This window comes from Carcharodon carcharias, chromosome 23 (assembly GCF_017639515.1).
Source record: "Carcharodon carcharias isolate sCarCar2 chromosome 23, sCarCar2.pri, whole genome shotgun sequence".
Lineage (NCBI taxonomy): Eukaryota > Metazoa > Chordata > Chondrichthyes > Lamniformes > Lamnidae > Carcharodon > Carcharodon carcharias.
Window position 1 is genome coordinate 14,944,422 of NC_054489.1, and position 24,495 is coordinate 14,968,916.

Sequence of the window (24,495 nt, forward strand, 5' to 3'; positions counted from 1 at the left end):
AGAGGGCATATTTCCTTCCCCGAAGGGCATTTGTGAACTGGATGGGTTTTTACTCAGTCTGGAGTCACATAATAAGCCAGAGTTGCAGATTTGAACTAGATATAAAACAACAAGATGGATTTTTCACAAGGTTGTTCATGGGCTGATGGATGAGTTGAATTTTAAACTGACCGTGGGGGTGGGGGTTTAACCAGACTAGTGACAACCACCACCTCCACCCACACACTCCTACCCCATACCCATACCCCCACCCCCCTCATACCCCCATCCCCCCCTCCCCCCATACCCATACTCCCCTCCCCCCATACCCCTACCTATACTCCCCTCCCCCTGCCCCTGCCCCTGCCCCTGACTGTGGAGGATGAGTCGATGGAGAATGTGCCTTGAGCTATCGATCACTCTGCGCTCCACGAGGTGGGGCTGCGGTGGATGATGCGGCTGTTGATTGTGAGCGGCTGGCGGCGCGGCCTAGTCAGGAGTTTGTGCCCAGTCATCGTGGGAGAGACCGAGACCCGGACCCGGGACAGAGAGACCGCGACCCGGACCCGGACCCGGACCCGGACCCGGACCCGGGACAGAGAGACCGCGTCCCCCCGGGACAGAGAGCAGGCGAGAGCGGGGACGATAAACCCGCCCGGAGACCCAGAGGCCGCAGTTTAAACCCGCCCCTCAGAGCCCAGCCTTTCCCCCGCTCCAGCCGCCGGGATGAAGGACACGGCCGGGAAGCACAAGCCCAAGGAGCCGGCCCCGGACAAGGCCAAAGTGGCCGCTGGACCCCCGGCCCCCGATGTGGAAATGAAGGACGTGTCGGCCGAGCCCGAGTGCGAGCAGCCGGAGAGCGGGGAGAAGAGTCAGAAGGAGCTGGACCTGATCACCCTGGAGGGTAAATATCCTCAAACTATAAACCCCTCACCCGGTAGTGAGGGGCTGAACCTCATCCTCATCACCCTCACCCTCACCAGGTAGTGAGGGGCTGAACCTCATCCTCATCACCCTCACCCTCAACAGGTAGTGAGGGGCTGAACCTCATCCTCATCACCCTCACCAGGTAGTGAGGGGCTGAACCTCATCCTCATCACCCTCACCAGGTAGTGAGGGGCTGAACCTCATCCTCATCACCCTCACCCTCACCAGGTAGTGAGGGGCTGAACCTCATCCTCATCACCCTCACCCTCAACAGGTAGTGAGGGGCTGAACCTCATCCTCATCACCCTCACCCTAAACAGATAGTGAGGGGCTGAACCTCATCCTCATCACCCTCACCAGGTAGTGAGGGGCTGAACCTCATCCTCATCACCCTCAACAGGTAGTGAGGGGCTGAACCTCATCCCCATCACCCTCAATCTAAACACATAGAGAGGGGCTGAACCTCATCCTCATCACCCTCACCCTCAACAGGTAGTGAGGGGCTGAACCTCATCCTCATCACCCTCAACCTAAACAGATAGTGAGGGGCTGAACCTCATCCTCATCCCCATCACCCTCAATCTAAACACATAGTGAGGGGCTGAACCTCATCCTCATCCTCATCACCCTCAACCTAAACAGATAGTGAGGGGCTGAACCTCATCCTCATCACCCTCAACCTAAACACACAATGAGGGGCTGAACCTCATCCTCATCACCCTCAATCTAAACAGATAGTGAGGGGCTGAACCTCATCCTCATCACCCTCAATCTAAACAGATAGTGAAGGGCTGAACCTCATCCTCATCACCCTCAACCTAAACACATAGTGAGGGGCTGAACCTCATCCTCATCACCCTCAACCTAAACAGATAGTGAGGGGCTGAACCTCATCCTCATCATCCTCAATCTAAACACATAGTGAGGGGCTGAACCTCATCCTCATCCCCATCACCCTCAATCTAAACAGATAGTGAGGGGCTGAACCTCATCCCCATCACCCTGGGGGCTGGGGGTGTGGGGGGGTAAGATATTTACCCAGCATAAAATAACCCAGTCAGAATGTGGGGCTGAGGGTCAGAAAGCTGGATCACCCTGGGGGGTAAAATATCCCCAAATTATAAACCCCTCAACCTCAATCTAAACACACAGTAAGGGGTAGAGAAGCTCAACCTTGTCACCCTGGAGGGTAAAATATCCACAAAGAACAATTCCCAAATGAATCCAATCTAAAATGACCCAGTTAAACTATAGGGGTATTGGTGGGCTGCAGAAAGATGGATCTGATCACTCTGGAGGATGAAATCAGTGCAACTTAAACCCGCTGAAGTGAACTATCCTAGATACATAGTAGGTATTAGGGCAGAGAACTGAATCTGATCACCTTGGAGGGTAAAATACCCACAAACCATGAGCCCAACAATTTGTCCCTCAGCCCTACTCTATTTAGACTGATACTGTTGGGCTCATGATAGAGTAGGGCTGAGGGACAAAGGGCTGAACCTCATCACTCTGGCAGGTAAAATATCCACAAAGAACAATCCCCAGCCCAAAATATCCCAGTTAAACAGTAGGGGTTAGGGTTAGGGTCAGAGCTGGACCACCCTACACAAAAAATATAAAAAAGGCCATTAGACAATCCCTCATTACACATAGCCTCAGCGATAGTTAGGCTGGGATGATGAAATATTCAGTAAGTGAGGCTACGAGGTGCATGGATCTGATCACCTTGGAGGGTAAAATACTACGATCAGTGTAACTTAAACCAGTTAATGTAAAATATCCCAGATAAACAGTGGGGGTTAGGGGCAGAGCTGGGCATGATCACATTGGATATGAAATATAAATAGTTTATCATTATCAACTATATAAATAGTTTGTCATTCATCAATATAAATAGATCATTGTCATACATAACTCGGATGGTGTATATATACACTGTGGTAATAAAATGTTCAGTAAGTGGAGTCAGGGCAGAAATCTGGACGGAGCTGATTCCCTCAGGATTAAAATAAACTAATCTAATATAAGGTATCCAATATAAGTAATGGAACTGGTTCCAAAGAACTGGACAGGGAAGGGGGAGGTGGTGGCATAGTGGTATTGTCACTGGACTAGTGTTCCAGAGCCCCAGGATAATGCTCTGGGGACCCGAATATGAATCCCACTACGGCAGAATCTGGCATTAAAAGTCTGATGATGACCGCAAAACCATTGCTGATTGTCATAAAAACCCATCTGGCTCACTGATCTGCTGTTCTTACTTGTAGGCCTGGTCTGGCCTACATGTGAATCCAGACCCACAGCAATGTGGTTGACTCTTCCCTAATTGCCCTCTCAACAAGGGCAATTAGGGATGGGTAATAAATGCTGGCCTAGCCAGTGCCCACATCCCAACGAATAAAAAAATCCACTAAATATGGTAAAGATTAATATATATATATATATATATTTAAGTAACATAAACGGTATATTTTAAATAAGTTAGTGTCTGATCTAGAGAAAATTGTACTGAACACATATATAAATGTGGGACTCGCAGTATAATCGTTATGTTGCTGGATAATAATCTAGAGTTTAAATCCCACCAAGGCAATTCTATTAATTAAACAAATCTGAAATAAAAAAGCTAGTATCACTAATGATGAGCGTGAAACTACTAGATTAGGTTCACTAATCTATCAGGTTCACTAATGCCCTTTAGGGAAGAGAATCTGCCGTCCTTACTTGGTCTGGTCTACATGCGAATCCAGACCCACAGCAATGTGGTTGACTCTTCATTGTCTCTGAAATGGCCCACCTAGCCACTGAGTTGAAAATGGCTTACTAACACCTTCTAAAGAGCAATTAGGGATGTGCAATAAATGCTGGCCTTGCCAGTGCCGTCCACATCCTGTGGGGAGAAAAATATAACCAACATGTAAATTAATAGAAGTATAACCTGAGATGTAATGGATGAAAGTAGTAGAAATGTTTGCAGAGAGCTGGTTCAGATCACCCTGATAGGTAAAATGTCCACTATGAAATGTATAATAATACTCTATAAATTCTGCTGCCCATGTCCTAACTCACACCAACTCCTGCTCACCCATCATCTCTGTGCTCGCTGTCATGTATTGGTCCGCAGTTAAGCAATGCCTTGATCTTAAAATTCTCACTTTTCTTTTCCAATCCCTCCATGGTCTCGTTCTTCCCTATCTCTGTAATCTCCTCCAGACCTACAAACCTCCAACATATCTACACTCCTCTAATTCTGGCCTTGAGTAAATTGCACAGTATCGTATTGTGTAGCTGACCCTTGTTCTGCTATTAATATCTTCTGCTATCTTACCTTTATGCCACTATCAGCACCTTGTTTACTCTTCACCACTACCGTTAACACTCACTTTGTCTTGTGTCCATGACATCTTTGTCAATCTCCTAAACAAAAACAGAATTACCTGGAAAAACTCAGCAGGTCTGGCAGCATCAGCGGAGAAGAAAAGAGTTGACGTTTTGAGTCCCCATGACTTGTCAATCTCCTGTTAGCTGTCACCTATCCCTGACCTTCTATCTCATTCCACCTGCTCCACCCCCATTTAAACAGTATAAAATCCATTGTATTTCTACTTCTCTTTAGCTTTGAAGAAGAGCCATATGGACTGGAAACGTTAACTCCTGTTTCTCTCTCTACAGATACTGCCAAACCTGTTGAGTTTTTCCAGCATTTTCTGTTTTTATTTATTATTATTGTATTGTATACCTTATTTGTAATAGATCTATAGAGAGAGAGCACTGTTGGAATGCACAGAATTTTAAAAGATGATAAAAAAATTGCATTGATTGTAGTAATTAATCCTGTGCAGAGTATCAGTTAGTAAACATTCAGCAATTACATCGAAATCACAAACCCATTGTGTGGAGTGGCCCAGCTGTTGGAATTTTGTTATCTGATGTTGGGGATGCCACTGGAACCTGGAGCATGTAGAGCATAATGTGAATAGATTCCACTTTAGTGTAAATTAAAGGGGTTAAGCACAGAAAGTAGTAGCTGATGACAAGAACAAACAAACTTGCATTTCTACAGCAAAGAAAAGGAAAATGCTAGATATCTGAAATAAAAACAGAAAATGCTGGTGATATTCAGCAGAACTCGAGCTGTTTTTATTGCACTTGTGTGGACATTTAGGACCTTAGGGGCATCTTGACTTTACAGCTAATGAATTACTTTTGAAGTGTAGGCACTGTTGTAGCGAAACATATTTAGCACTTAGCGAGGGCTCACAAACAGTGAGGGATATGACCAGATAATTATTTTTAACTTGCGTTAACTGAGGGATAAATGTTTTACAGGGCACTCTGACAGCTCCCCTACAAAAGGCTATAGATAGGTTAGGTGAGTGCGCAAAGATCTGGCAAATGTGGGAAAATGTAAAATTTTGGCAGAAGGAATGAAAAAGAAGCATATGATCTAAATGGTGAGAGATTGCAGAGCTCTGAGATGCAGAGGGATCTGGGTGTCCTAGTGCATGAATCACAAAAGGTTAGTATGCAGATACAGCAAGTAATTAGGAACGCAAATAGAATGCTATGGTTTACTGCGAGAGGAATTGAATGCAAGAGTAGGGAGGTTATACTACAGTTATACAGGGCATTGGTGAGACCACATCCGGAGTACTGTGTACAGCATTGGTCTGCTTATTTAAAGAAGGATGTAAATACGTTGGAAACAGTTCAGAGGTTTACTAGACTAATACTTGGAATGGGTGGGTTGTCTTATGAGGACACGCTGTACAGGCTAGGCTTGTATCATTGGAGTTTGGAAGAGTAAGATTGAAACATATAAGATCCTGAGGGGACTTGACAGGGTGGATGTGTGAAGGATGTTACCTCTTGTGGGAGAATCTCGAAGCAGGGGTCACTTTAAAAATAAGACATCGCCCATTTAAGACAGATGAGGAGAAATTTTTCTCTGAGGGTTGAGAGTCTTTGGAACTCTGTTCCTCAAAAGGCGGTGGAGGTAGAATCTTTGAATATTTTTTAATGCAGAGGTAGATAGATACTTGATAAGCAAAAGGGTGAAAGGTTATCAGGAGTATGCAGGAATGTGGAGTTGAGGTTACAGTCAGATCCTAATTCGTATGTTCATACATAGCGCTTTGAAACCTTTTACAGCCACCTGAGAGGGCAGATGTGGCCTCCATTTAATGGTTCATCCAAAAGCCTGCAGGTTTAAACAATTTTTAATGGACACTGATTTATTTCTTAGCAATCAGGCGAAGATTATCATTTGAGAAACCTTCCCCAATCCTGAATTGTGGTTACCAACACATATTACTTCAATGAAGTAAACTGACTGACTGCTTTATTGCTATTACCTGATTCCTGTGGTTAAGTTACTGCTTTTTAAAAATTCATTCTTGGGATGTAGGCTTTGCTTGCTGTGCCAGCGTTTATTGCCCATCCCTGGTTGTCCTTGAGAAGGTGGTGATGAGCTGCCTTCTTGAACCGCTGCGTTCCATGTGGTAGTGGGTGCACCCAGAGTGCTGTTAGGAAGGGAGTTCCAGGATTTTGACCCAGTGACAGTGAATGAATGGCGATATATTTCCAAATCAGAACGGTGAGTGGCTTGGAGAGGAGCTTCCAGGTGGTAGTGTTCCCATCTATCTGCTGCCCTTGTCCTCCTAGATGGTAGTGGTCGTGTTTGGAAGGTGCTGTCGAAGGAGCTGTATAGAACCTTGATTAGCCCACACTTGGAATATTGCGTGCAATTCTGGTCACCACATTACCAGAAGGATATGGAGGTGTTGGAGAGGGTGCAGACGAGGTTTACCAGGATGCTGCCTGGTCTGGGGGTTATTAGCTATGAGGAGGGGTTAGAGAAACTCGGATTGTTCTCACTAGAGCAATAGAGATTGAGGGGTGATCTGATAGAAGTTTACAAAATTATAAAAGGCATGGACAAAGTAGATATTCAGAAGCTTTTTCCCAGGGTGGAAGAGTCAATTACTAGGGGACATAGATTTAAGGTGAGAGGAGAAAACGATAAAGGTGATGTGCGGGGCAAGTTTTTTACGCAGAGGTTAGTGAGTGTCTGGAATTCGCTGCCAGAGGAGGTGGTGGAAGCAGGTATGATAGTGGTGTTTAAGAGGCAGCTTGACAAATACATGAATAGGATGGGAATAGAGGGATACAGACCCCGGAAATGCAAAACGTTTTAGTTTACGGGCAATGTGATCGGCGCAGGCTTGGAGGGCCGAAGGGCCTGTTCCAGTGCTGTACTTTTCTTTGTTCTCTTTGAGCCTTGGTGAATTCCTGAAGTGCATCTTGTAGATGGTACACTGTGTGTCAGTGGTGGAGGGAGTGAATGTTATGGATGTGATGCCAATCAAGTGGGCTGCTTTGTCCTGGATGGCATCAAGCTTCTTGAGTGTTGTGGGATCTCCACTCATCCAGGCTAGTGGGGAATAGTCCATCACACTCCTGACTTGTGCCCTGTAGATGGTGGACAGGCTTTGGGGAGTCAGGAGGTGAGTTACTTGTCTCATGATTCCTAGCCTCTGACCTGCTCTTGTAGCCACAGTATTTATATGGCTAGTCCAGTTCAGTTTCTGGTCAATGGTAACCCCAAGATGTTGATAGTGGGGGATTCAGTGTTTCTAATGCCATTGAACATCAAGGGTTGATAGCTGGATTCTCTCTTGTTGGAGATGGTCATTGCCTGACACTTGTGTGGCACGAATGTTGCTTGCAACTTGTCAATATCCAAGCTGGATATTGTCCAGGCCTTGCTGCATTTGGACATGGACTGCTTCAGTATCTGAGGAGTCGCAAATGGTGCTGAACATGACGCAGTTATCAGCGAATATCCCATTTGAAGTCCTTGCAGCCGCCTGTTATTTTCTGATGCATATATATGAAATTGGATGTATTTTATTCAGATTTTCCCTCCAAAAACTGATAGCTAAAGTGGCTGTTTGCAGCTAACTGCTGTTGTGCCCTATTATGGCTGTAAGGAAATGTTCATCCTGGAAGATTAGCATTTGTAATGATTTAATGCCAATTTATACTGCAAGTTCAAGGGAGGTTGAGGTGCTCGTTATTGTACATTCTTATACATTATACAATGATGAGGAAAATGCATTGACAGAGTGGGAATAGTGGTTATCAGCTGTATGATTTACTTTTGATGTAACTTTATCATTTCCTTACTCTTGAAAATTTTGTCTTTTTAAATTCATTCATAGGATGTGGGCGTTACAGGCAAGGCCAGCATTTGTTGCCCATTCCTAATTGCCCTTGAGAAGGTGGCGGTGCCTTCTTGAACTGCTGCAGTTAAGGAGGGAATTCCAGGATTTTATCTAATTCAGCAGTTTGTTGGTAGTTGATACAAATGGTGTTTCAGAAAAACATGGTGAGAGGTGCATTTTTTTAATTTGTTCAGTGGGTGATGCTGGCAAGGCCATGTTTATTGATTTTCACTAATTTCCCTGGGATGGTGATGAGCCGCCCCTTGAATCATTGCTGTCTTTATATTGACAAAGTTCCCATGAGAGTTTTAGATAAGGGATGGTAGGCTAGTGACCCAACAATGTGCTAAAATTACAGAGCACCAGCCTGCAGGCCCATTACTACTTTGTGTATCTATCTGCTAATTGTTTGCCTCTGAGTTGTTGTATTGCTGCTTTCCATTTTATTTTGGCTGTATAGTTGTTCAGAAGCCACGGGGCTGTGCTGCGATGGAAGTGATAACTGCGCTGTGAAACCTGCAGCTATTTGTAACTGGCAATGTTATCCTGTGTTTTTTGTATGGCAGCAGAGTGTAGTGATCTTTTATGGCAAGTCTGTCGTTAGGAAACTTCTTATCTACCCACTCGAAAGGCCAAATTAGATGGATTTCTTTCAGAAAATAATATTTTGGAATATGGCATATGAGTAATTTGAGATTTGATGTAGTAAAGGTAATAAGCTTGGGGGAGCAGCTGACTTTGAACCTCGAATCTCAAAGTGCTCCACCACTGAGATTTTCTTTCCATCATGACTGTGTCTTTTGTAGACTACTGCTTATCGATGGAGATTGTTTGTTTGCTGTGTTTCATCAACAATTCCATTATCAGATGAACTTTGGTCTTTTTGCATCTAGCAATTCCTATGTTCAGAAACCATTTTGAATCAGTCTGAATTGGATTGCTGTTTGTGGGCCAGATCAAGTTGTCTTAGTAAACCAATTGGGACTTAGGATAATCTCATGACTTTTCTTTGCTACAGCCCCGTGCAAATGCCTCATCTTTGTTGCAGGTTATAAAAACCGGTATGTTACTAGATTATTAGTACACTTGCAATGGTGGCATTTGAACTCTCAACTTCTGGGTTGTTAGTCTCTTGTCCATAACCATTACACTATATATCTGTCTAATTTTGATCAATTTGTTATTACCCCATTAATAATATCATAGGGATGATGACTTTTTCAGCAGTGACAGAGAACAGGAGATTTTTCTCACCTCATTTTATGTTTGTACAAGGCGTGTGATGAAAAAGCCATGGAAATAGTCCAGCTTCCATCAATAACAACTTATTTATTTATATTATAGAGCTTTTAGTATAATAGTCCCAAGGGATAATCAAGAAAATGGACACCAAACCCAAGATGGAGACATCAAGTGGGTTGACCAAAAGTTTGGTCATATACATCAGTATTAAGAAGCCCTTGGAGGCAGTGATGAAGCTGAGGGACTTTGAGAGAGAATCTCAGAGTTTGTCAGTCAGCTGGATGCATTGGTGTCAATGGTGGGGCAAAAACATGGAGGGTGCACTCGAGGTCAAAGTAAGAGGAAAGAGAAACGTAGGGCTGGTTGTAGGACTAGGAGAGGTTATAGAGTTTGCTGGTTGGGGTCAAGGCCACAAAGGGATTTAGATTTGAGGATGAGAATTTCTAATTCAGTTTATGTTTTAATGGCAGTGCAATCACAAAGCAGTTTCTTTGAACCTCTTGTGATTTCTAGAAAATTAGTTAAATTCAAGACTTGTTTGCAATCATTTCAAGTGTTTTGAAACTCAAATATTCATGTATTAGCAAATAATCTCCATCCTTGTTACTTGATTCCGCAGAGGTGTTTACTGCCAGTCTTCTAAAGGATGCCTTCACATGTTACACATTGGCATTCAGAGACCCGCTAATAACATGCCTTCGGAATGGCCAAGTATGATATTTGTCATTCCTAGGTTGGGCTTGCATTAAAAATGGCAAGAACTTGCCCTCGAAATGGATACCCTCAGAGTGATTCCATTAAGGTGGATGTAATCAATTGGAATTGATAGAATTGGCGGAGTATCAGAGTACACAGAGGGAAGAGGTCATTGTGTATTGCAGAGAATAGTGACCATTAAGGCTGTTGCCTCTTAAGTTCTCTGACACTAGAGAACTAAGTGAACTTTGATCCATGTAACCTGTTTGTGTGGACAAGTGGGATATACCCTAGCATGGAGCCCATGCTGCAGGAAAACGGAGGCTGGAGCAAAATTGGTTTCCTGCAGTGTCTGGCAAACCATGGTGGGCAGCCTGTGAATTGTGTTAGATTCCCATGGAGTGGCTCGAGGTGCTGATACACTGTTTTGCAACAATGGGGATGTTATCAACAAAGTGCGATGGGGGGAAATGTTAGAGGAAGTAAATGTGATTCCTTTTTAAGTTTCTGCGTCCTGTTGAAATGTACGAAGAGTGGATCTTTGTATGATGCAGCCAAGAGTGGGGGGTGTGAAATTCTCAATGATGTCACAAGGGCCCTGGAAGTAGGTGTTGGGAATCAACAGGGAAACTGATGCAATTCCAGATAGTCTTAAAACAAGTCATCTTGAAACACTTGCTTTTTTTTTCAGATATAAAAGAACACGTGAAGCAGATTGAGAAAGCTGTATCGAGTAAAGAGCCACGGTTTGTTCTGCGGGCTCTGCGAGCACTTCCTCCGACCTGTCGGAGATTGAACCCCACTGTCCTCTACAAGGCCATCAATGGCTTCTTTGTGTCAAACACTTCGATACGGGATTTCCTGCTTGCTTTTCTCGAGGAGGTTGGTGTCGAACGCTAAATTTTATGTGGATGCTTTATGGTTATGAATGTGTGACTCAGAGGCGATTATTCAGTTGAACAAGGAATTCATCGAGGGCACCAAAAGAATCGGGAGTGGAAGTAGGCCAGTTGGCCCATTGAGCATGTTCTGCCATTCATGGCTGATCTTCTATCTGAACTCTGCTTTCCCTCCCTATCGTCATATCCTTGATTCCCGTGGTGTCCAAAATGGGAATCCTTAACTTGTTCACCTCAATTCCTTCTCAAGGAGTCATCTGGGGTTTGCCATTAAAATCTGAGTCTAGGAGTTAAATAATACCTAAATTTGACTTGCCAAACTGTCTTGCATCAGCTGGTTTGGGTTATATTAACATTTGCAGCACCGACCTCCTGTCAGGATCTGCACAAGCTGAGTGAATGAATTAAAACCTTCTTGCTGATTATCGAAGACATGAATTAACAGTTGCTTATTAACTCTAGAGTTATACATGTAAATATTGAAAGTATTAAACTAACTAGTAGGATTAATTGTTGAAATAAAAGTTTACAATTATGTTGTGCAATTTCAGCATTAAGCACTGAATTTACAATTGAAATCAGTGGTCTGAGATTGATGGAAATGAGATCAGTTTAGGATTTAATTTCTTAGATATCTGACCAGTTAACAGCTAAACTATTGAATAAAATCTACGTGCTCGTAATTAGTAATGTTTCCAGAATTTATACAACCTTGTCTTTGTGAGCCAGTGCAGATGAAATGGTGCCTCGAAGGTTGGTGTTCACATTCCGCCACAATAGACTTTAGGTGTTGTTAGGTTCATCCACATGGTAAATGGTACAGAAAAGCAGTACCACACAGTGTGTTAAATCACGAAAAGAAATTTAGGAGGCCTGCATTGCTGGTATACTTGGAATGGTCAATTTAAAAATGACTGCACTGAAGACTGCGTAATACATTACATGACATGTATCATTCTTTTTTAGCCCATGGATACAGAGGGAGAAGTACAGTTTCGCCCTCGAACAGGGAAGGCAGCCACGGTACCTCTTTTACCTGAGGCAGAGGCCTATCTACACCTTTTACTGGTCATTTACTTGACAAACAACAAACGATACACTGAGGTGAGTTTCAGTTTCAAAGATAGTCATCCAGTAGAAACTTTTAAGGTGTAAAGCTTAAGATGAGCAGTAACACGAGTCCCATTAATTTGTATATTGCTTAAGAATTAGTTTTGTGACTTTGTAGCTTTTGTAGTAGTTAAGGAAAGAAAGTACTTGCATTTCTATAGCAATGAAAACAGAAAATGCTGGAAAAACTCAGCAGCTCTAACAGCATCCGTAGAGGGAAAAACACTTAACATTTCGAGTCATATGACACCCAGTCAAACACATCTTCGCCTCAACCCCCTGTCGGCATTCTGTAGGGACCATTCCCTATGGGACACCCTGGTCCACTCTATCACCCCCAACACCTCATCCCCTCCCACGGCACCTTCCCATGCAATCGCAGAAGGTGCAACACCTGCCCCTTTACCTCCTCCCTCCTCACCATCCAAGGGCCCAAACACTCCTTGCAGATGAACCAGCGCTTCACTTGCACCTCCTTCAATTTGGTCTACTGCATTTGCTGCTCCCAATATGATGGTCTCTACATTGGAAAGACCAAACGCAGACTGGGTGACCGCTTTGCGGAACACCTTTGGTCTGTCCGCAAGCATGACCCAGACCTTCCTGTTGCTTGCCATTTCTACACACCATCCTGCTCTCATGCCCACATGTCTGTCCTTGGCCTGCTGCAATGTTCCAGTGAAGCCCAATGCAAACTGAAGGAGCAGCACCTCAACCTCTGACTAGGTATTTTACAGCCTCCCGGACTTAACATTGAGTTCAACAATTTCAGACCATGAATTCTCTCCTCTATCCTCACCCCTTTTTTCAATATTCATTTTTATTTTTTATCCACTTCACTTATTTTTATTTATTTTCATTTTTATTCATTGTTTTATCCCCACCTTTTATCCTATTTTCAATCTTTTTCCCCCACCACTGTTCCCTCTCCCACCCCGCTCCACCCCACCCCAACAAGGGCCATCTGTCACTTGTTCATGTTGTTCTTTCCAGAGTGCTTACCCTTATCCTGCTATTATCACATTCTGATTTCTTACCTTAATGCCACTATCAGCACCTCCTTTAGCCCTTAGCATTACCATGAACACCCCCTTTGTCCTTTTGTTCATGACATCTTTGTCAATCTCTCCTTTGCCCCCACCTATCGCTGGCCTTCTATCCAGCTTCACCTGCTCCACCCCCCTTAAACAGTATAAATTTCATCACATTTTTACTTCACTTTAGCTCTGAAGAAGTCATACGGACTCAAAACGTTAACTCTGTTTCTCTCTCCACAGATGCTGTTAGACCTGCTGAGTTTTTCCAGCATTTTCTGTTTTTGTTTCAGATTTCCAGCATCCGCAGTATTTTGCTTTTATATCATGCATTTATAAAGCACCTTTTGAGTCTTCTGGATAATCCAAATTCCTTCACAACCCATGAATTGCATTTGAAATGCAGTTACTGTTTTGTAGGGAAATGTGACAACTACTTTGTACCTAACAAAATCTCCAATGCAAAAATGATCGAACAGTGTGTTTTATAATAAAATCAGAGGACTTGCATTTTGTGACCACTGGACATCTTGAAGCACCTTGCAGCCAAAGAATTAGTTTTTACAGTGTAGCCTCTGTTGTAATGTAGGGACACCAGGCGATATTGCTCTCATAAAACTCCCATAAATCTGAAATGTGATAATGACCAGATAAACCTCTTTTTGCGATGTTGATTGAGGGATAAATATTGGCCAGCACATCGGGGATAAACTCCACTGCTTTTCTTTGAAAGAGTGCCATGAGATCTTTTATCTCAACTTGATCAGGCAGATGGGGCCTCAGTTTAACATCTCATCTGTTAATCTCAATCATATATTGAGGAACGGATGAATCTGAAGATAGTCTTTTCCCTTAAGCCAGGTTTATTTCCATGACTATAAAATAAAGGCACAGATTCTTGTTGTCCAACCCCCAGTGTGAACTGTTTTTATACTGTAATGATTCTGTCATCCTTCCCCAATTGGGGGCAGCTGCTCTTAATTACGAATTTAAAGCATTTAGTTTATTGCAGCACCATTTTAACATTAACAGCTCCTACATTGCAGCAGTCCCTTAGTACTGCACTGGAGTGTCAGTTTTTTGACTCAAGTCCTCGAGTGGGGCTTGAACCTGGAACCTTGTGATTCAGAGGTGAATGTGCTACCAGCTGAGCCATGGCTATCATTTGCAATGGTTGATACTGGCCAGGTGTCTGGGAGAAGTTTCCTGCAGCGGGGTTTTTTATTCCCGTCTGACCAGGTAGAACCTCGATTTAACACCTCATTTGAAAGGCAACACTTCTGACAGTGTAGTAAATGGCCACTTAAGGGCCTCATTTGACCTCCGGGTGAGAAGGTCGTTCTCAATTCTCAATTCTTCCTGCCGAGCGATCGATTGGGGGGAGTTGGGAAGGTGACAGACTCTCCACCCCACATCTTCCTATTCAATTTTATGGTTGTGGGGGGGGGTAGCATTGAATTCCATCCCACATTTGCATGAATGGAGTGCATAAATTATAACTACTTCCTTTTATTTTTCTAAATGCAGTCAACAGACAATGCAGAGAATTTAAAATCTCTGTTTTTCTCTAGTTGTTTAATTTGAATCTGGTCCACACCACCGCAATGGAAATGTATGCTCTTTAAAGCTTCTGTATGGAAAAACTAATGGACTTATAAGCAAATGAAAAATTCAGCGAGGTTAGAAAGTTTCTCAGTTCTGGGGTGCAAATTATTTAAATGCAGGAAAATAATGAAAGTAGCTTCATTCTACATCTGATCTGTGCTTGATGTAAACGTTTTGCATCCTGAGCTCTGACATTCCCCATGTTGTGAGAACAAAACATTGGAGCGTTGTCTTTTGCATCCTGAGCTCTGACATTCCCCATGTTGTGAGAACAAAACATTGGAGCGTTGTCTTTTGCATCCTGAGCTCTGACATTCCCCATGTTGTGAGAACAAAACATTGGAGCGTTGTCTTTTGCATCCTGAGCTCTGACATTCCCCATGTTGTGAGAACAAAACATTGGAGCGTTGTCTTTTGCATCCTGAGCTCTGACATTCCCCATGTTGTGAGAACAAAACATTGGAGCGTTGTCTTTTGCATCCTGAGCTCTGACATTCCCCATGTTGTGAGAACAAAACATTGGAGCGTTGTCTTTTGCATCCTGAGCTCTGACATTCCCCATGTTGTGAGAACAAAACATTGGAGCGTTGTCTTTTGCATCCTGAGCTCTGACATTCCCCATGTTGTGAGAACAAAACATTGGAGCGTTGTCTTTTGCATCCTGAGCTCTGACATTCCCCATGTTGTGAGAACAAAACATTGGAGCGTTGTCTTTTGCATCCTGAGCTCTGACATTCCCCATGTTGTGAGAACAAAACATTGGAGCGTTGTCTTTTGCATCCTGAGCTCTGACATTCCCCATGTTGTGAGAACAAAACATTGGAGCGTTGTCTTTTGCATCCTGAGCTCTGACATTCCCCATGTTGTGAGAACAAAACATTGGAGCGTTGTCTTTTGCATCCTGAGCTCTGACATTCCCCATGTTGTGAGAACAAAACATTGGAGCGTTGTCTTTTGCATCCTGAGCTCTGACATTCCCCATGTTGTGAGAACAAAACATTGGAGCGTTGTCTTTTGCATCCTGAGCTCTGACATTCCCCATGTTGTGAGAACAAAACATTGGAGCGTTGTCTTTTGCATCCTGAGCTCTGACATTCCCCATGTTGTGAGAACAAAACATTGGAGCGTTGTCTTTTGCATCCTGAGCTCTGACATTCCCCATGTTGTGAGAACAAAACATTGGAGCGTTGTCTTTTGCATCCTGAGCTCTGACATTCCCCATGTTGTGAGAACAAAACATTGGAGCGTTGTCTTTTGCATCCTGAGCTCTGACATTCCCCATGTTGTGAGAACAAAACATTGGAGCGTTGTCTTTTGCATCCTGAGCTCTGACATTCCCCATGTTGTGAGAACAAAACATTGGAGCGTTGTCTTTTGCATCCTGAGCTCTGACATTCCCCATGTTGTGAGAACAAAACATTGGAGCGTTGTCTTTTGCATCCTGAGCTCTGACATTCCCCATGTTGTGAGAACAAAACATTGGAGCGTTGTCTTTTGCATCCTGAGCTCTGACATTCCCCATGTTGTGAGAACAAAACATTGGAGCGTTGTCTTTTGCATCCTGAGCTCTGACATTCCCCATGTTGTGAGAACAAAACATTGGAGCGTTGTCTTTTGCATCCTGAGCTCTGACATTCCCCATGTTGTGAGAACAAAACATTGGAGCGTTGTCTTTTGCATCCTGAGCTCTGACATTCCCCATGTTGTGAGAACAAAACATTGGAGCGTTGTCTTTTGCATCCTGAGCTCTGACATTCCCCATGTTGTGAGAACAAAACATTGGAGCGTTGTCTTTTGCATCCTGAGCTCTGACATTCCCCATGTTGTGAGAACAAAACATTGGAGCGTTGTCTTTTGCATCCTGAGCTCTGACATTCCCCATGTTGTGAGAACAAAACATTGGAGCGTTGTCTTTTGCATCCTGAGCTCTGACATTCCCCATGTTGTGAGAACAAAACATTGGAGCGTTGTCTTTTGCATCCTGAGCTCTGACATTCCCCATGTTGTGAGAACAAAACATTGGAGCGTTGTCTTTTGCATCCTGAGCTCTGACATTCCCCATGTTGTGAGAACAAAACATTGGAGCGTTGTCTTTTGCATCCTGAGCTCTGACATTCCCCATGTTGTGAGAACAAAACATTGGAGCGTTGTCTTTTGCATCCTGAGCTCTGACATTCCCCATGTTGTGAGAACAAAACATTGGAGCGTTGTCTTTTGCGTCCTGAGCTCTGACATTCCCCATGTTGTGAGAACAAAACATTGGAGCGTTGTCTTTTGCGTCCTGAGCTCTGACATTCCCCATGTTGTGAGAACAAAACATTGGAGCGATGTCTTTTGCATCCTGAGCTCTGACATTCCCCATGTTGTGAGAACAAAACATTGGAGCGTTGTCTTTTGCGTCCTGAGCTCTGACATTCCCCATGTTGTGAGAACAAAACATTGGAGCGTTGTCTTTTGCATCCTGAGCTCTGACATTCCCCATGTTGTGAGAACAAAACATTGGAGCGTTGTCTTTTGCATCCTGAGCTCTGACATTCCCCATGTTGTGAGAACAAAACATTGGAGCGTTGTCTTTTGCATCCTGAGCTCTGACATTCCCCATGTTGTGAGAACAAAACATTGGAGCGTTGTCTTTTGCATCCTGAGCTCTGACATTCCCCATGTTGTGAGAACAAAACATTGGAGCGTTGTCTTTTGCATCCTGAGCTCTGACATTCCCCATGTTGTGAGAACAAAACATTGGAGCGTTGTCTTTTGCATCCTGAGCTCTGACATTCCCCATGTTGTGAGAACAAAACATTGGAGCGTTGTCTTTTGCGTCCTGAGCTCTGACATTCCCCATGTTGTGAGAACAAAACATTGGAGCGTTGTCTTTTGCGTCCTGAGCTCTGACATTCCCCATGTTGTGAGAACAAAACATTGGAGCGTTGTCTTTTGCGTCCTGAGCTCTGACATTCCCCATGTTGTGAGAACAAAACATTGGAGCGTTGTCTTTTGCATCCTGAGCTCTGACATTCCCCATGTTGTGAGAACAAAACATTGGAGCGTTGTCTTTTGCATCCTGAGCTCTGACATTCCCCATGTTGTGAGAACAAAACATTGGAGCGTTGTCTTTTGCATCCTGAGCTCTGACATTCCCCATGTTGTGAGAACAAAACATTGGAGCGTTGTCTTTTGCATCCTGAGCTCTGACATTCCCCATGTTGTGAGAACAAAACATTGGAGCGTTGTCTTTTGCATCCTGAGCTCTGACATTCCCCATGTTGTGAGAACAAAACATTGGAGCGTTGTCTTTTGCATCCTGAGCTCTGACATTCCCCATGTTGTGAGAACAAAACATTGGAGCGTTGTCTTTTGCATCCTGAGCTCTGACATTCCCCATGTTGTGAGAACAAAACATTGGAGCGTTGTCTTTTGCATCCTGAGCTCTGACATTCCCCATGTTGTGAGAACAAAACATTGGAGCGTTGTCTTTTGCATCCTGAGCTCTGACATTCCCCATGTTGTGAGAACAAAACATTGGAGCGTTGTCTTTTGCATCCTGAGCTCTGACATTCCCCATGTTGTGAGAACAAAACATTGGAGCGTTGTCTTTTGCGTCCTGAGCTCTGACATTCCCCATGTTGTGAGAACAAAACATTGGAGCGTTGTCTTTTGCGTCCTGAGCTCTGACATTCCCCATGTTGTGAGAACAAAACATTGGAGCGTTGTCTTTTGCGTCCTGAGCTCTGACATTCCCCATGTTGTGAGAACAAAACATTGGAGCGTTGTCTTTTGCGTCCTGAGCTCTGACATTCCCCATGTTGTGAGAACAAAACATTGGAGCGTTGTCTTTTGCGTCCTGAGCTCTGACATTCCCCATGTTGTGAGAACAAAACATCGGAGCGTTGTCTTTTGCGTCCTGAGCTCTGACATTCCCCATGTTGTGAGAACAAAACATTGGAGCGTTGTCTTTTGCGTCCTGAGCTCTGACATTCCCCATGTTGTGAGAACAAAACATCGGAGCGTTGTCTTTTGCATCCTGAGCTCTGACATTCCCCATGTTGTGAGAACAAAACATCGGAGCGTTGTCTTTTGCGTCCTGAGCTCTGACATTCCCCATGTTGTGAGAACAAAACATCGGAGCGTTGTCTTTTGCATCCTGAGCTCTGACATTCCCCATGTTGTGAGAACAAAACATCGGAGCGTTGTCTTTTGCATCCTGAGCTCTGACATTCCCCATGTTGTGAGAACAAAACATTGGAGCGTTGTCTTTTGCATCCTGAGCTCTGACATTCCCCATGTTGTGAGAACAAAACATTGGAGCGTTGTCTTTTGCATCCTGAGCTCTGACATTCCCCATGTTGTGAGAACAAAACATTGGAGCGTTGTCTTTTGCATCCTGAGCTCTGACATTCCCCATGTTGTGAGAACAAAACATTGGAGCGTTGTCTTTTGCATCCTGAGCTCTGACATTCCCCATGTTGTGAGAACAAAACATTGGAGCGTTGTCTTTTGCATCCTGAGCTCTGACATTCCCCATGTTGTGAGAACAAAACATTGGAGCGTTGTCTTTTGCATCCTGAGCTCTGACATTCCCCATGTTGTGAGAACAAAACATTGGAGCGTTGTCTTTTGCATCCTGAGCTCTGACATTCCCCATGTTGTGAGAACAAAACATTGGAGCGTTGTCTTTTGCGTCCTGAGCTCTGACATTCCCCATGTTGTGAGAACAAAACATCGGAGCGTTGTCTTTTGCGTCCTGAGCTCTGACATTCCCCATGTTGTGAGAACAAAACATCGGAGCGTTGTCTTTTGCATCCTGAGCTCTGACATTCCCCATGTTGTGAGAACAAAACATTGGAGCGTTGTCTTTTGGATCCTGAGCTCTGACATTCCCCATGTTGTGAGAACAAAACATTGGAGCGTTGTCTTTTGCGTCCTGAGCTCTGACATTCCCCATGTTGTGAGAACAAAACATCGGAGCGTTGTCTTTTGCGTCCTGAGCTCTGACATTCCCCATGTTGTGAGAACAAAACATCGGAGCGTTGTCTTTTGCGTCCTGAGCTCTGACATTCCCCATGTTGTGAGAACAAAACATCGGAGCGTTGTCTTTTGCGTCCTGAGCTCTGACATTCCCCATGTTGTGAGAACAAAACATCGGAGCGTTGTCTTTTGCGTCCTGAGCTCTGACATTCCCCATGTTGTGAGAACAAAACATCGGAGCGTTGTCTTTTGCATCCTGAGCTCTGACATTCCCCATGTTGTGAGAACAAAACATCGGAGCGTTGTCTTTTGCGTCCTGAGCTCTGACATTCCCCATGTTGTGAGAACAAAACATTGGAGCGTTGTCTTTTGCATCCTGAGCTCTGACATTCCCCATGTTGTGAGAACAAAACATCGGAGCGTTGTCTTTTGCATCCTGAGCTCTGACATTCCCCATGTTGTGAGAACAAAACATTGGAGCGTTGTCTTTTGCGTCCTGAGCTCTGACATTCCCCATGTTGTGAGAACAAAACATCGGAGCGTTGTCTTTTGCAGCTTCTGGTGCAGCTCGTGCTTTGGTTTCTTAGCCTGGATTTCAAATCCTGCGGTCAGTGTGTGAAATAAAATCGGTGACGGTTAAAACTTCAGGCAGGGGCTAGTTGTGAAAAAGGTGACATTCCAGCTTTTCCTAAGGCCTGATGGATAAAGGCACTGCGTGGTTTAGCATTAAACCATCGGTCTCAGGTCAGAGAGCCTCTGGTTGAATTCAGAGTCTTTGCTGAGTTAACTGTGGCAATTGACGCACTACATTTGACCTCAATTTCCCCCCCCCCTGACAAGGCAGGGGTTTCCTCTGTCATGAAATATCGCCCATTGCTCTTTGCTGGAAAGCGGGTGCATATGTGTGATTTCAAGTGAAAACGACTTGCATTTATGTAGCAATTTTAAAGCAGTTAAAACATCCCAAGTGGCCTCACAGGAGTGCCATTTGACACAGAGCCACATAAAAAAAATTATTGAAACAGGACCCAAGGTTTGGTCAAAGGGGCAACTTTTAGAAGTAACTTTGAGAGTGGGTGGAGTGGTTTAGGAAGGGAATTCCAGAGCTTAAGCAACTGAAGTCATGGCCATCAATGGTGCACCAGTGGAAAACAAGGATGCGCAAGAGGCCAGAATTGGAAGACTGCAATGATTTTAGCTCAGTTTTGGCTGTGATACCTGAAGTGGTTGAAGATTGGCACTACTGACTGTACACCCTCGCATTTGAAGAATACTGACTTCCAGCTGATACTGGAAGGCTCTAGCAGGACCTAGCACCTTCAAAATAGAATGAAATTTGGCACTAAAGAGAGCCCAACGCTCATGGTATTGTCTTTTATTTTCTAATGCAGGCACAGAAATGCTCAGATGATCTAATGCAAAAGATTGCTGCTCAGAATCGCCGTGCTCTAGACTTGGTTGCAGCTAAGTGCTATTATTACCACGCTCGTGTTTATGAATTCCTACACAAACTTGATGCAGTCAGAAGGTGAGAATGTTGCTTCACTTTAGACCTTTGAGCACGACAGTAGAGATATGTTAAAATTCCAGTTCCGTATATAGTGATAATGAAAATGAAGGACAAAACCTGGTTTGAACTTAAAGCTTGGCAGTTAACTGTCAGTCATTGGTTAACTGGTACATTTTCCATGGCAACACCTCTACCAATCAGAATCCACTCGCAAACCAATCAGCACTCTCTTCTCATGAAGTATAAATTGTTGTTCCCTTTATGTTCGGTGTTCTTGTGAATTGTCCTGATGAGTGCAAGATGAAAAGCTTCGACAATGTGTCTTTTTTCAGCAATACTCAAGTTCTGTACTACCAAACGACTATTTGAAAATGAAAGAATTGGTATATTGGGGAATTAGTATATCTTGATACTTCCATCAGCAAAAGTTACCGCATTAGTTCCCAGATGATAGGTAATAAACCATAGTGATCAGGAACTTGTCAGGTTTAATCGCTGTATTGTGCTTGCCAATTTCATAGTGGGAATACCACAACTGGAACTCGGGTCACCAACAAGGAGCAAATATTAAGACATTGTCCCACTGCTGGTTGCTACCTACTTAAAAGTATAAGTAGATACATAAAATCATGGACATTTCAGCACAAAGACATTTGGGCTATTATGTATGTGCTGGTTCCACATCTAAGCTAGCTGATATCATTCTGTTTCCCTGTGCCTTTTAATCAGACCCTCAGGAGATCAATGATTCTGAGGCCTGAGTATACCTACCCAGCCATATTTTCCATTTGTTTTCCAAACTTTATCCCCTATTGTAAATTTAGTGGTAGTGTTGTAGAGGTGCGAGTAAATAGTCATGGTGATGGATAGGCTTTGGGATTTAAAACTTAGCTGGGGTTCAAACTGAACACTAAGGTGTGTTTCAGCTGATGAGGGGTGAGGGATGAATTAGTGGCAGAGGAGTTAGTTATGTGCTTGAGGCTGAAGATGATGGATATGCTGTTCCCTAAAAAATATTTATTAAGAGTGAAATGTCCCCAAATGCTGGCAGACTTACTTCAGAACTTGGTGGTATTGCTACAGAATTTGGCCTTGATGGGTTGCAGAATTTAGTGTTTAATTAAATGATCCATTTGCCTTCAGTAGCAACTGGCCATCATGTATTTCATGATTAAATAACCCTTTGTAAGATTAAGATTCTTCTGACCTTCCATCTCATGATTCTAATATTAATTCTAAACCCATAGCCACTTGCTATAGATTCATAGACTCTTTATGCTCTCATAAAGTGAAGGACCAGAGTGGCGAGTATCTTCACTCTGACCCTAAGTGTAATTTTATAACATTATGAGTAACTAATCTATTATTTCTAAGTTTCTTGCATGCGCGTTTGAGGACAGCCACCCTTCGCCATGACGCTGATGGACAGGCCACTCTGCTGAACCTGTTATTGAGAAACTACTTGCAATATAACCTGTACGATCAGGCAGAGAAGCTTGTCTCCAAATCCATTTTCCCAGAACAGGCTAATAACAACGAGTGGGCAAGATATCTGTATTACACTGGTGAGGCTCAGTCCAATCTTTCAATGTGAAGTAACTATTAAACAAAAACTTACATTTATATAGTGCCATTGACAATTTCAGGATATTCCAAAGTAGTTTACAGCCAATGAAATATATTTGAAGTGCAGTCACTGTTGTAATGTAGGAAACGTGGCAGCCAATTTGTGCACAGCAAGCTCCCGCAAACAGCAATGTGACAATGACCAGATAATCTCTTTTTCTCAGTGATGTTGATTGAGGGATAAATATTGGCCAGGGCACCTGCTGTTCTTTGGAAGAATGCCATGGGATTTTTTGTAAACACCAGTTGGACCCTCAGTTTACTGTTTCATCTGAAAGACAACACCTCTGACAGTGTGGCACTCCCTTGGTACTGCACTGGAGTGTCTGTCTGATTTTTGTGCTTTAGATCGCTGCAGTGAGGCTTAAGCCCACAATCTTCTGACTCAGAGGCCAGAGTGCTCTTAACTGAGTCATGGCTGATGCAATCATTTAAGAAAAAAAGCAAAATAAAGACACTTGAGAGATTTTGTGCTTTCTGAAATGCCTTTTCAGTTATTCCCCAGTCACGACACAGCCTTTTTCCTTTTTGTGTGAGTCATAGTTTTTGAAGTGTTATTAGTAATTACCTTTCATGATGGCAGATCTTCCATCACTCTTGATAGCTGGAGAATACTCCTGTAGTACTGTTGTGCATTATACTGTACACAACTTGCAAATAGCTGTTAGAAGGATGCTTTGCAGCCCTAGCAAAATCTCAGTTAGTGAGTAACTTGTTTGCTGCATTGAAATTTTTTCTGTATAGATGCTGGTTGGATGTTATTGGTATATCCATGTAGGTTTTTGTGATTTAAAAAAAAAAAAGTGCTTGTTGCTTTCAGGTCGTATTAAAGCAATTCAGTTAGAATACTCAGAAGCACGGAGAACCCTGACTAATGCTCTGCGAAAAGCTCCACAGCACACTGCAGTCGGCTTCAAGCAAACAGTGAGTTAAAAACGTAGTTTTGTTTTAAAAGAATTGTAGCTTAGTGGTGTAGTTTTTAAAGACAATAGAAATCCCTCTTAAATGAAAAATAAAGGGAGTACGTTTCTCTCTTAAATATTATTCCTCTTAAATATACTGGTGGCTCTATAAATGTGTTTACATTCCTCATAAAATTAGTTTTGTTTATTTAATTACCAGGTTCATAAGTTGCTTATTGTGGTGGAGTTACTATTGGGTGAGATCCCAGACAGGCTACAGTTCCGACAACCATCGCTCAAGCGGTCCCTGATGCCATACTTCCTGCTCACTCAGGGTCAGTACAATACAGATAAACACAAGCATTTTGGCTTTAAAGCAGATTTCATTTTTATTCTTCTCTTGGAAAGCCCTGAAACTTTCTCTAGAATTAAGCAAGCGAAGAGATTGCCTTGTTTGCATCCGTAAGGTGTCACGTATTTACAGAACAGCTAATAGCACCATCTAGTTGAAGTAAATTGTTTGACCCCTTGTGCGGACACAGCCCTTTAGCCATCTCAAACCAGTCTTTATGCAGCTTTTCACAATATTGCACTAAACACTGAAAGGAGGATGTATTAATTCTGGATAGAAGTAGTTTAGCCAGATTACAAGGCTGTGGAATTCAACATTAAGGCAAAACTATATAAGCGGTTTTTTTAGTTGACATGGAGTCGATGGGCCAAATGGCCTATGCCATAATGACTGATTCTTAAGCTGTGTCTTCTGAGATG

The 24,495-nt window shown here is 43.4% G+C and overlaps 1 protein-coding gene across 1 annotated transcript in view; it reads left to right on the top strand.

Moving 5' to 3' along the window:
• Window positions 1-427: 427 nt before the first annotated feature.
• psmd3 (proteasome 26S subunit, non-ATPase 3) overlaps window positions 428-24,495 on the top strand; it is a 35,797-nt gene continuing 11,729 nt past the window's right edge. The window contains exons 1-7 of the mRNA XM_041173424.1: window positions 428-883; window positions 10,765-10,955; window positions 11,939-12,076; window positions 21,078-21,214; window positions 22,571-22,761; window positions 23,643-23,746; window positions 23,945-24,059. Coding sequence (XP_041029358.1) covers window positions 706-883; window positions 10,765-10,955; window positions 11,939-12,076; window positions 21,078-21,214; window positions 22,571-22,761; window positions 23,643-23,746; window positions 23,945-24,059 — 1,054 coding nt within the window. The 5' untranslated portion in view covers window positions 428-705. The remainder of the gene's footprint in view (window positions 884-10,764; window positions 10,956-11,938; window positions 12,077-21,077; window positions 21,215-22,570; window positions 22,762-23,642; window positions 23,747-23,944; window positions 24,060-24,495) is intronic.